This window comes from Tiliqua scincoides, chromosome 2 (genome assembly GCF_035046505.1).
Source record: "Tiliqua scincoides isolate rTilSci1 chromosome 2, rTilSci1.hap2, whole genome shotgun sequence".
NCBI lineage: Eukaryota > Metazoa > Chordata > Lepidosauria > Squamata > Scincidae > Tiliqua > Tiliqua scincoides.
In genome coordinates, this window is record NC_089822.1 from 84,200,170 (window position 1) to 84,213,934 (window position 13,765).

General features: G+C 43.1%; 1 protein-coding gene across 1 annotated transcript in view; it reads right to left on the reverse strand.

Annotated features, from left to right (window-relative positions):
• The window catches only part of CAAP1 (caspase activity and apoptosis inhibitor 1), a 34,413-nt gene extending 20,866 nt beyond the window's left edge, over positions 1-13,547 (reverse strand). Inside the window, exons 1-4 of the mRNA XM_066618571.1 lie at positions 13,310-13,547; positions 11,353-11,553; positions 7,966-8,050; positions 7,286-7,358 (exon numbers count right to left, since the gene is read on the reverse strand). Coding sequence (XP_066474668.1) covers positions 7,286-7,358; positions 7,966-8,050; positions 11,353-11,553; positions 13,310-13,444 — 494 coding nt within the window. The 5' untranslated portion in view covers positions 13,445-13,547. The remainder of the gene's footprint in view (positions 1-7,285; positions 7,359-7,965; positions 8,051-11,352; positions 11,554-13,309) is intronic.
• Positions 13,548-13,765: the final 218 nt, after the last annotated feature.

The following is a 13,765-nucleotide window of genomic DNA, read 5'->3' on the forward strand; positions in this document are numbered from 1 at the left end:
TTCAAACAGTTCTTAGTGTCAGAAACCATAAGATGCTGCCTGTAGAAAATTATACAGGGAAGTATTTCAATTCCTTCATATACCTGCCCACCTTCAGCAGCTTTCATAGATCCCACAAGAATCCTCTCAGAATTCAGATATGAAGCAATAATTGCTGTTGTCAAAGGAACTTAAACGTTTCATAATTAAGAAAAACAGATTTGATGAGTTTATTTTTTCGTTGCTTTGTCCTTTTGCAGACCCCTAAGGCAAAGTTAATATATGGATGAAGATAAGGCAAATAAAACACTAACTGAACTGGAGAGAACACTAACTGAACTTCTATACACTGATAGAAGAAGAAATTTCTCCATGAGATCTACAGCTAGGATGGAGTTATAGATTCAAAAACAAACTAAGTTCTAAAATAAAGATGTCAGTAACACCATGTGATGAATGGAAAGTTTACCAAGAAAAGAGTCAACCAGAGAAGAACACCTGATCTTAGCTTACACAGACCCACTGCTGTATTACAGCACTGGAGGCCACTGAAGCAGGACATCTGTAATCTCCATGACTGAACAATTTGTACATGACAGCTCTACAGAAGATAGCCTGGGAGTCAAATGCTGAATCTTTCTGCAGTTTCAGATAGATTTACCCCCTGCTTGCCAAAACTGAACATAAGCTACAGGAATAACCTAAGCCAGTGCTATTCAAATTGGGGCGTCGTGACGCCCCAGCCTGAGGGCCCTGGTCTCTGCCCCTTTTAGGGGCAGGGGCAGCCTAGAGGCGGGGGGAAGGCAGTGGCTTCCGCTTTAGCGGGGGCGGGGCACGATCGCTCCGCATCCACTTTCCTTGCTGCAGGGAGCCCTGCCAGAAGTCGCGCCGGGCTCCCTGCACCCCAGGGAGGCTGTAGGAGGCTCAGGTAAGTGCACCCAAACCCCTGCAGCCCCCTGAGCGGCGCGATCCTGGGGATCACGCCCCTGCCTTCCCCCGCCTCCGCTGCCTCTTCCCCCTGCAAAGACTTACTGGCTCTCAAACTCTCCCAGAGAGTTTGATAACCACTGACCTAAGCTGACATTTGAGGTCAAAGAGAAAAATAAATCCTTGAAGCCCAGTGCCACCAACAGTTGACACCTTGCAGTTTGCTTGCTGACTCTCACATAATTCAGATGTGGAGCTCTGTAGTATCAATACAGTGAAGGTGCTTCCTAATAATCTGGGGTGAACCAAGTTCATTGGCCTCCTCAAAGGGAGCAAAAGCTGCTTTGAATCACAGTTTCTCCAAAGTCAAACAGTTCTTTGCCATGGCATCTAACAAAAGTCAACCTTCAATGTACTTTGTTCAGTAAAGTAAATGTAGAGATCATCACTATGTAGAAGGAAATAAAAACCCAGAGCATAAAGCTGCACTAAATGCTCCTTTTATTCTACTGCAGCAAATGCTTGATTGTGTCTTTTAACCTTCGAATGCTATCCTTATACATTTTAAATTGTAGGATTGGGAGACTGAACATTCCTCATGCAACTGAAAGGCCTATGACATGTCACAGATTGAAAGGCAAGGCCCCATTTCAGTGCCTGTCCACTGCAGTTTCACCCTACCTTCTCTTATGTTTAGCTCTCCTTTTACCACCAAGGTCCCAGAACTTTTATCATCTCTTCCCTGTAGCATTCCCATTGCTTTCCCCAATAACACCCCACTTGGCACTGCAAACTCCCACTAAATTCTGGCTCTCTCTCAGTCTCCCCTTCCCAATATTTCCATGGATCTCTCTCCTACCACCTAGATCTTTTCATCCCCCTTCCCCGCTACTCTAGTGCAGATTTATAAACATACAGAAAAAAATTACAGTCATTATCTTACATAGGAACATAACTAAGGTGGTGCCCAACCCTACCCTCTGGCCCTCATAATCTAATTATTTTAAGAACCAAGCCTGCTTGCTGCATAGCCCCCCCCCCCCCCAAGGACTGTGTTGAATTGGAATGAAATTATTCAATTGCATTCAGCACCTGTAGTGGCCAAAGGTGGTATATGCCCGATTTATTCCAGGTCTACCAGCAACAATATATACCACATACAGCCACTAGAGATGCTGAATGTAATGCAATGGAATGGAATAATGTCATTCTATTACATTGTGTTATATTCAGCACCTCTAGTGACTGAATGCAGTATATACTAATGCTGGGAGACCCACAAGTGGGTCTTTGGAGTTTCAGTTCCAGTACCTTTATTGGCATACAGTTAAGAAGTCATTAAACGCTTTCATACATCTAGAGATTCATTTGCTAATAACATACCAACCTACAGTTAACTCCCATAACTTACTCCCATAATAACTCCATAACTTTGGAGTTATTTTTAGCCCCAAGTGACTTGGAAACCACATGGTTTGATCGCATGAAGGTAAGAAATTTGATTTTTGGCACTTTCTACATTTTAAATGCATTTAAATGGCAACCTTGGTATCTGTGGTGAGTTAAAATCTGTGGATGCCGGATCTACAGATAACAAGGTCAATCAGCAGATACATACATAACATTTAAGTGTTTAGGAAGGGTTATGCCTAGAATTCCCCTAAAGAAGATACAACTTCCATTGAAAGAAGGAGGATCTGGATTCTCAGATCTCAGTCTACAATGGACACTCACTTAACAATGAGTTCTCAATACAATGGACTCACTGTATAGTGAACCTTATTTCACTTTACAATGGGTTCACAACTACCATCAGCAGGACCTTGTGAGTGATAAATAAATACAATCAGCTATGAAAATAGGATTGTCTCAGTAACATCTCAACCAATAGCAGTGTATATCATCATGGCTGTGCATACTGAGGGAAGATGAGACTCGTCAGCCTGGGAAGGCAGCTCATCTGAGAGAAGGAAAACTCTGATCCCAAACCTCCACTGCCTTGTGTCTACATCCAGTTATGGAAAAGGCTTCAGGAGTCAACCCTGAGGCAAAATCCGGAGCCAGAGTCCCTGAGGCAGTTCATGGCTGAACACAGTCCCATTCTGGCAACTCCTGCGACGCCGCTGGAACCAACCGTATTGGCCTCTGCCTTTCCATTGGACCATTTCAGCGACATGGAGAGGGGGGATTTGCTGCATGGGTAACAGCCTATCCTCCATACCTACTTTACCCAGGCTTTGCGCACTGGAGAGGACACTCTGTTCCAGAACCACCATTCAGAGCATGACACCATAGTCTTCCGAGACTGAAGGATGCCAACAAGAATACTGAGGGAAGGATACAGCCTTATAATTGGTGTTTTATAATTACAACATTCTATAAACTGATACCCAATGGTTGCTATGATACACATGGGCCCTAAAGAGCACAGTAGGCACCTTTTAAATCACTTTTAGAGAAGGATGTCAGGCTTTTGGCATCCCAAGCCCTGAATTGTTATAAGCCAGGATGTGGCAGGAGGGGCCTTGATGTCCAGGCCTGGTATGAAATGTAATTAAAGGAACAGCAGCACTGTATATGTATGCTAATGCAATCAACTGCACCTGTTGCAGGTGGGTGTCAGGTGGCTTGGGGAGGGAGGAATGGTGCAATGCACCACTAGACAGCCAATCAGAGTGGGTCACAAGACTGTCTTGTGACTATGAGGTCGCCCTACTCTGATTGGCTGGCCCCAGTATATATAGGGGCAAGAACAGACACCAAATGTGGGTTGCTGTGGTGGAGTTTCTGTGTGTCATGCTGCTGGTTTGTTCTGTGACTTGGACTGCTTATCGTGACTGTGCCTCTCTGAATCCCTGACTTCTGAACCGTTTGACTGACTACTCTTATGCCTGTTCCTTTACCAATACATGCTTCTGCAACAAACAAGCCTGTGCCTGCTTCTCTGGCTCTGTTTGGGATCGCCTGCTTCTTGTGCTATCTGCCTACACTCCCGTGCCACTCTGCTATCGGGAAAGCAAGGGCTATCCTCCCCTGCTGCCCTGACAAAGGAAATAGATTAGTTCTGTGGCAGAAACTTCAAATTTCAATGTCTTGGAACCAATTACCACCACCACCCCAAATTATTGGGTTCACATTACAATATTTTCATAATACAGTGGTGAATCCAGAAAAGTGAGTTTCCACTGTATACCATGAGGTATACTTTCTAACTTCCTCCAACTATCAGGATCATTCTCCAAATTATAGTAAGCCATCTTGGGCTATTTGGGAAACCTCTTACCTGGTACCTCTATCTAAATCAGGGGTGCCCAAACCCAGGCCCTGGGGCCACATGCGGCCCTCAAGGCCTCTCAATGCGGCCCTCAGGGAGCCCCAGTCTCCAATGAGCCTCTGGCCCTCCAGAGATTTGTTGGAGCCCATGCTGGCCCAACGCAACTGCTCTCAGCATGAGGGCAACTGTTTGACCTCTCGTGTGAGGGCTCCCTCCACTGCTTGCTGTTTCACCTCTGTGATGCAGTAGCGGCAGCAAAGGAAAGGCCAGCCTTGCTTTGTGCAAGGCCTTCTATAGGCTTTAAGCTATTGCAAGACCTTCATTCATTCATTCATATAAGTTCATCTTTAATATATTCATTTATGTAAACTTATGTAAATTTATTCAAATTTTAAATGTAAATTAATTCTTTTTTCCCCTGGTCCCCGACACAGTGTCAGAGAGACGATGTGGCCCTCCTGCCAAAAACTTTGGACACCCCTGATCTAAATGGATGATGTTGGGGTCCACATGGGTAAAAACAGATAGAGTTCCACCTACAATTTCTTCAAACAGGTATTTGTCAACCACAATTTCTAGGGAATACAAATTTGATCCATTTACCCATGCTAAATTACCATTATGGGCTAATCCCAAATTAAAAATAGGAAAGAAATGTTTTTGTTTGGAAGACCTGAATGTATAATTTTTATTTTGGACGAATTAATTGGTCAATGTCAAGAGTGTCTCTCTTTCATTAGGTTGCATACAAATTTGATTTGCCAGTATCAGCTGAATTGCAATACAGGTGTGCCCCGGTATACGCAAGGGTTCCATTCCAGAACCCCCGTGGTTAACTGAAACTGTGGATATCCAGGGACACCCCACCCTGAACCCAGCCAGAACTGTACTCCAGTCGGGGCCAGAAGCTTTTCTGGTCTCGGCAGGCTTCAGAATGGCCATCTGGGTAAAAACAAAAATGAAGTGACTTTTCTGCCCTTATAGGGCATCCTAAAGCACAGGGAAGCCCTCCAGGGGCTTCCCTGGGCCTTAGAATGTTTTATAAGGCATGAAACTGGAAGTCGCTTTTTAGCCCAAACAGTCACTCTGAAACCCGCAGAGGCCGCAAATGGACACATGCAGCACCTGTGGGTCTCAGAAAAGTATCAGGAGGGGAGCAGAGCTTCCTTTGTCTCCAGAGGGGATGTGCAAGGGGTGGGGCAGATCTGATCCACAATTAACTGCAACCATGGATACGGGATCCAGGTTTTTACAATTGGAACACTTATTAGTGACTAAATTTGGGTCAGCAGCATTATCTGCTTTTTAACCACCTCTAATTCTAGAAATCCTTATTGAACCAACTCAGAAAAAGATGCCTACAACATTTCATCTAACCTGTGCAAAATTGCTCAAGCCATTATAATTGGATCTTAAATTGCAACTGATTCAGCAAAAAATATTTTTAGAATCTACTGGACATTACAACGCCTTTATAGTAAAGGGTCTGTCAGAGAATTTAACTGTTGGCATTATGGTGAATCTCAAGTAAATTGTATGCAAACATATATATTGTGGTCTTGAAGTGATTCAGTACTTTTGGGTGGAAGTTCTTTGTCTTATTAATCATATATTCCAGTAATTGCTTTTATCTGTCAACACTTAATGTTCTTTTAAATTATTTATTTATTTTGTTGATGTTATTAGCAGGACAACAGAAATGGAATGAACTCTTTGAACATTACTATAGGCAGTATAAGACTTGTACTAAAATGTTGGAAAGATAAGTGCAATCCCCCACTATATTCCAGTGGACTAAGGACCTTTTAACTCCACCAACATTTGAATCTATGACTTATAGAAGACAACTGTGTATAGATGTATTTTTGGATATCTGGAAGCTCTTTTTAGAAGCTGATGCATAAACTATTTACTAATATCTATTTTATAGATTGCTATGTTTATATCACTGGTTCCCAAACTTTTTCAACTGGCAGCTCCCCTTTGACCTACTGGGCCATTGGCTGAGGCTCCTCATTAGGGCTACAATCCTATACATTTGTAATGGTCCTGGACCCACCTCCTGGGTTACGGACCTTAACTCCTTTTCTATAAGACAGGAGAAAAGACTGGATGGGGTGGGGAGCACTCAGTTCCTTCATACAATGACAAACAACCAACAAGGGTTACAAACAACTTCCCACTTTTTTAACAATAATAAGACCCCCCACATTCACAATTCACAGAAAGGTCATTTAAAAGAATACCAGAGAAGCATATTTCCATTCACAAGTTTCACACTGCTTCATTCTCCTAACTAATGTGGTACTCCTTCCTCCCCTTTCTTTTATACTCCAACTAATCAGCTGACCACATCCCTCCCTTCAGTAATCCCAGCCTTACACCAGAACATAGGAACAGCCCCACTGGATCAGGCCCATCTAGTCCAGCTTCCTGTATTTGACAGCGGTCCACCAAATGCCCCAGCTGAACAGAATAATTACAACTTCACAAACCCAGTCAAGGTCTTAAAGGGGCCAGCACATTACAACATTGTATAGGGTGGTGGGTTTTTCCACAAGGATTCCATGGCTCCCCTGGCTGGTTTCCACAGCTCCCAAGGGAGCTACGGCTCACAGTTTGGAAATCACTGGTGCATATTATGCATTATTTTTTCTTTTCTTTTTACCCTCTTGTTCTTCTTTCTGTTTATTTCTTTTTCAGGATTTGTTGCTTTTACTGCTATTGTACTGTCCACAAATAAGGGGAGGGCATGGGAAGTTTGGCCCAAGTCTGCAATTTGCAACTTTTGCCAAGTTTTGCCAAGATTCTACTAAAAGAGCCTCATCAACCCTCATTGCAGAGTCCATTTCATCAGTTCTTCTCAATCTTTTATTAGGATTCTGTGGATTTCAGAAAGAGTTCTGAATCTCAGAAGGATTTCATCATGTTAACTAAAGTTTACAGAGATTCAGGCAAGGTGTGGCCAAGGCTTTCCTTGAGATTTTGCTGGAAATTAACTAGCAGGTTCACCAGAGTTTCAAATGCTGCTTCCAGAACAAATCAAAAGTGCAAACAAATTATGAAAGGACAATTAAATAAAACATTTCTACTGCAACTACTTACTGACTAATTGATTCAACTGCTATCTTCTCTTCGCCACCATCAGCCTCCTCATCAGAGTCAGCCCCACACTCACCTTGAAATAAAATATCAATGTAAGACACCATGGCTAACCAGCATTTTCCTGCCTTATTAATGCCCTTATGACTGCCAAGTGAAGAGACACAGCCCGCCTGCTTAGGTGGGAGCTTGACAGAAACTATTTGAAGTTGAAATGAAGTCACTGACAGAGATCCCAGGTTTGCAGCTGCCTGAAGATACCCTGCCATGTTCCAAGGGTAGATGTTGTGGAGCAGGGAGAAAAGAAAAAGAACTATTCTGCTTCTTTAAAGACTAACATTGGCTACCTGGATATTTATGTGCTCCTCCAGGAGGAGCTAATCTGTTTTATTTCCAAATATACAATACAAATCACATCATAAATTTCCAGGACCTTTCTCCTCACAAGGAAACTGCCCTTCTAACAGGCTGCCCCTGAACTTTCTACCATTTGGGACAGTTTTCTCCCTTAAAAAGTCCAGGCTTTGATAAGCACTGCTCTACCATTTTAGAATAAAACAACATATTTTTAAGCTTTAGTTCTATGCACACTTATCTAAACACAGTGCAACTTACTTCGGAGTAAGCATGCACCAATTTGCACTGTTACATAGCACAATATTATATACTATGAAGGAGCTCACCTTCAAGAATTTTCAATAACTTCTTCTCAGACATAAGTTCCAATTGTTCAAGACAAAGCTTTTTGATTTCTTCTGTAGAACAACCCTAGGAAAAGTAAAGCCAAAAAGAAAAGAAAAAGAAAAGAAACAATCATTTAAAAAAAGAATTTGGACAAGTCCTCCATCTGATTTCTTGTTTTACCAAAATGAATCTTCTCAAATTCTTAGAAAACATAGGGTTAGTGTAGATCTAATAGCTAGCTGCTTGGTAACCATGGTTATTGAAAGCTAGCCTTGGAAATGAAGATGCCCTCCTTACCACAAGTAATTTCCCTTCCTGGAGTAAAATCAACCTGTAAACATGGTTAAGCAATTTGTGAGCAGCAATATTAACTATGGTTAAGGCTAGCCAGAGTTTTTCTTAAACGATGCTCTGAAATGCTTTTCAGGGAGAGTTGCACAGCCATGGAGCAACCATCAAAAAAAAAAAAAAAAGCCCTGACCCTGGTATTTGCCAGACACGTCTCTATCAATAGTGGACCAGAGACCAGGTGCTCAGTAGATCTCGAAGACTGGGCAGGATGGCATGGAAAATGAATGTTTTCCCACTGTGGGAGGGGGTGGAAGAAGCAGATAGGCTAATAAACAATGCTTGGTGACTAGTAACATTTGCAGATTTATTTGCTGCTTTATGGTATCTTCAGTGTCCAGTGGAGCTGCCCAGTTATCTCTGTCCTGCTAAGAAGAATTGCAAACACAAACTATTCCAAAGGCAGGGGAACTGCCTGTTTCCTGCTCCAGATCTTACAAGGAAAAATAAAAAATCTTCACCTTCAAAAACACTGAGATAAAACTGATATATGATTATTTGATTATAGTTGCTTTTTGTAACACATTAAGTATTCTGCTGTGTTCTTAAAAAGCACAGAACTATTATGCTGTTTTTAGATTACTCTTAAAACCTATCTGCTCCTAATATCCAGTTACTTTATTTTTCTGTGGGATGCCAGAAGTCTCTTGTGAGTAGCATTCTTTTTAATTATAAATGACTTATTTATAAACTGCCAGGTTGCCACACTCATCTCTGATGGTGTTATGTCCAATTAAAGAAAAACTTCAAGATCCCCATGGAAATACTATAATTATATACTACATTAGTCCATATGCCACAGTAATTAACGTTATTTACATTTCAAGCCTGCTCCACTCCAAGGGCTGTACAACAGTATTTATTAAAACACACACACAAAAACAGAATGCCTTTCTACCAATCTAATTTTAATACCTGGTGAACCATCTTATAAATGCATAGGATGAAACATACTGAATAGGGCTGATGGCTTTAACTGGTAGGTTCACCACTTAAAGCCCTTGTTGTTTAATCAGTGAGGGGACACTTTGATTTGTGTATTTTGATTTGTGATTTCTATGTATTATTATTTTTATTATTATTTGGGTGAGTATTCTGCGACTGGGTTCTGATGTCTTATTGTAATAAGAAATGAAATGCAAAATATTAAAGAGTTTCTTTTCTTCAAACAGTGAGTATTAACTTTTGTTTTTTACAGTTGACAGGCTGTTGACAGTTGAAGCACATTTTGAGGTGAGGTACATTTCTGAAGTGCTTCACTCGAACTAAAAAGGTTTTTTTTAGGATGTTCAAGAAGTACCTGTCTGCAGAGAAGCCCACCCCCTGCATGTGTCACTGTTAGAGAATGCCTTCTTATTGGAAGAAGGCAAACCCAGAGAAGGAATTCATGAAGAACCTGGCAGCTTCCTTTGACAGTAGGTACTCCAGGCTCCACAGCAGCCTTTCTTTAAGATTGCGATCCCTCTGGAACAGGGAATCATTTAAAAAGTTATTTTGTTATGTGAACTGCTTTGTGATTTTTTTAAATTTGAAAAACTTTTATAATAATTAACAGTATAACAGTGTCTCCATACAGCAACATACGCTATTACAATACAATCATGTACATATCAACATAGTAATGTAGGCTGCTTATGCCATAAATATGATTAATCAATGTGAGTAAGGTTGGTGTGAATCAAGACATGGCTGGAATAACCCAGTTTATTTGAAGACACAGAAACATGATTCTAATGTCTCGGTATTTCAAAATCTATCCTAGGGTTGTCATACACAAGGCCCGCAGGGGGAATGTGGCCTCTGGAAGCTCTTTAATCTGGCCTCAACTGTAAATGGGCTCTCCCAGAGCCACCCTTTCAGCAGCAATACTTCTGCCAAGGCATCACTTCACAGAGAACCTCTTGGTTGCCGAGCTGCAAAGTGACACCTTAGCAAAAGCAGCAGTACTGCTCCTGAAAAGGTGGACATACTCTCCCATATCTTGAAAATATAATCAAGATTTGCATATTTTCTCTTCTGTCATTGGCAACTGATGAGTTCCTACTTATTTCAGGCCATCACTTGCCTGATGATGTCACTTCCAGCCCTCAGCAGGTGCTAAGAATGTTATTTGGCCTGCTATATGAAATGAGTTTGACACTCCTGATCTATCCAGTCCTATACAAACAATGAAGCTGACACCAAGCTACCTCATTTTTTTTACTTAGATCTAGACAGAGTGTAACAAAAAGAGAGGAGAGCTAATAAGGAAACAGAACACCCATGAGATTATTCTAATTACATGAATTGTTCCAGTGCATAACAGATAAGTTCCAGTGTTCAGTAAATCATCAACAGCATTCACAGCTTCTTTTGTATTCCAGACATGTAACTAAACGCATAAGTTTAAAGACAAATCACATAGCAAAACATTCAATCTGTCTTCAGCTGAAAGCTAAATTGAAATACACTTCCCATTTACTCAATTCTTGCTGTAACAATCAAGCTGGCAACATCTAAACTATGTCCTTTATATAGTCCAACCAAGAGACAATAGATTGGATCCAGATTTACACAAGCACAATGAAAATTTGCAAGAGATCTATTGTCTCCCCTTCGATGCTCCATCACAGCACTCATGGAAATTTGGATTCACCACTGACTGCAATCTTGCATACAGTTGCATTACTTAAATGCCACTGTAATGGCATTTAAGTGCCCTGTGTTATGATTGGAGCCACCAGAATGCAAAGGAAACTTCTGACACTTGAAATACTTTTCTTGCCTTGATATAACTATCACAGGGAGCACAAACTGGGTCACACAGCATCATTATGACTTTGTTTAAGATTGGTAAATAAGTGGTAAGAGGCATGGAGCACAGTCATATGGATCTTTACTCAGAACTAAGTCCCAATTATTTTAATAGGATTTCCTCTCCAGAAAATGTTTAGGATTGAAGTTCTACAAATATTAAAAATTCATGTCATATTTTCTTTAATCCTAGAATATTCAGATCAATACCTGAGTTGTTCTCCTAAAATTTAACAATACTGTACCTTTAAAACATCAGGTAGCATTTTCTGCAACTTTTTCTCCCCTATGATACAAAAGCACTGTTGAAGCATCTCTTTCTTGTCTGTGATGTAGAAACTAACTGGCTTTAGTTGCACACTGAGATCTAGTCCACCTTCCTCAATGTCAGTGGGCTCTTCTTCAACATCCTCCTTTTCTGGCATTTGTTCAGTACATTTTGGATCCTATAACATGACATAGAATGTTGTTTCAGTCATAAGCCAACAGGAAAAAAAAATCAAAGCAACAAGATTCAACCTATAGAATGGAGTTAAGCTTTTTCATATAAAACAGGGGTGTCCAAACCCTGGCCCGGGGGCCACTTGCGGCCCTCAGGGACTCCCAATCAGGCAGACCCCACTCTCCAATGAGACTCTGGCCCTCTGGAGACCTGCACTGAGCCAACACAGGCTCCAGCAACTGCCCTCAGCGTGAGGGCGACTGTTCAACCTACCGTGTGAGCTTTCGCATGAGGGCTCCCTCCACTGCTTGCTGTTTCATGTCTATGATGCAGCAGCGGCAGCAAAGGAAAGGTCAGCCTTGCTTTGTGCAAGGCCTTTTATAGGCCTTGAGCTATTGCAAGACCTTCATTCATTCATATAAGTTCCACCTCTAATATATTCATTTATGTAAATTTATTCAAATTTGAAATGTAAATTAATTCTTTTTTCCCCCAGCACCCAACACAGTGTCAGATAGATGATGTGGCTCACTTGCCAAGAAGTCTGGACACTCCTGATATAAAAGAAATTGCATTCTGTGTACTATTGTACTGTACGATAAGCCTAAAATCATAAAACACTCTTGAGTTAAACCCAATCTACACATTACACAGTGTGAAGTGGTAGGCTGAGGTGATAAAAATTGGGGCAGTTCCACTTTGTAGAATGAGAACCCCCTCCCCCCAATGCAAAACAAGCTGTCTAGCATGCATGGAGATAGCAGGAGCAAGTCAGGGAGAAGTCTATGTTAAATGTGTCTTCCAATATACTCCTTAAACGCATGCAATGAGCATCCACTGCTTTTGTTGTTTTTGCACAGGGAAGAATTCTAAAACATAGCTGCAGCCTGAGGTGGGGAAAATCCACAATTCTTATCACCTCAGCCTGCTACTTCACTCCGCATAATGTGCAGATCAGTGTTTTTCAACCAGTGGTATGGGTACCATCAGTGGTATGTGGTGTCCAATGGTACTTGCGGGACTCCTAGACTCCTGCCACCCAACAGCAAGACAACGAACACGACACATCAGACAGTGGTAGGGGGCTTGGCTCAGTGGGCAGCACTCCAAAGCATGCTTTCCAGCACTCAAAAATGCCTTCCCATCCACCCTGAGCCTCTTACTGGCATTCCTCCTGTCACATTTGGCCTCCCATTCCAGAAGTAAGTGGCAATAATGTCATTCCCAGTTACTTCCAGTGGTAGCTCAAATAGGTGGACCACGTGAGGTGGCACAGCGGAGCACAAACCTTGAGAAACACTGGTGTGGGTTGGGTCCACAGTCCTATCCACACCTTCCTGGGAGTAAGCCTCCCATTAACTATAAAGGGATGTACGTCTGAGCAGACATGCACAGGACTGGGCTCCAAGACAAATGCAATGGTGTGTGTTTGACAGCCCAAATCCTATGCATGACTACTCAGAAGTAAGCCCCGTTATAATCAATGAGGCTTACTCCAGGAAAGTGTGGCTAGGATGGCAGTCTCAGACCCCAAGCCTCTGCATGTCTACTCAGAAACAAGTCCCATTCCAGTCAATGGGGCTTACTCCCAGGTAAGCATGGCTAGGAGGACTGCAGTCTAAACAGAAGAGGCAGCAAGATGAGACTGCAGCCCAGCAAGAAGACAACGGACAGCCCTGAAGCCCCACCCTCCGCGCAGGCGGGGAGTCAGTCTGCGCATGCGCACTAGCCCCCTCCTCCGCCCAGCAGCCCCGTTATACCTCCTGAAGGCCGTGGAGCGAGTCGGTGCTGCGGCGCTTCCTCTCGCTGCCGCCGCCGCCTCCTACTCCCTCGTCTGGGCAGCCCAAGCGGGAGCGGTGCCGCTTCTTCTCTTTGGGGAGCTTGCGACCCGTCATGGCGCCCCGCCCGCTCCTCGGCTCGGCAACGTCCCGCGGAGGAACAGGCTCGGTTCAAAAATTAACCGCCCATCTTGCACGCAGAGCGGCCGTTGAGGAGGCTGCGCGCGCCCCTGCTACGCCCTCCCGCTTGTCGCGGCTTGATGGCGTCATCCCTCCTTCGCGGCCAGGACCGCACAGCTGCGCAGAGCTCGCGCCGAGCAGCTCTGCGGACCCCCAGCAGGCGTTCCGCGGTGCCCCTCACGAGCGCTGCAGAGGCCACACTCCCGTGGGAGGACCTGCAGTCCTGGCCGCACTTCCCCGGGAGTAAGCCCCTTTAGC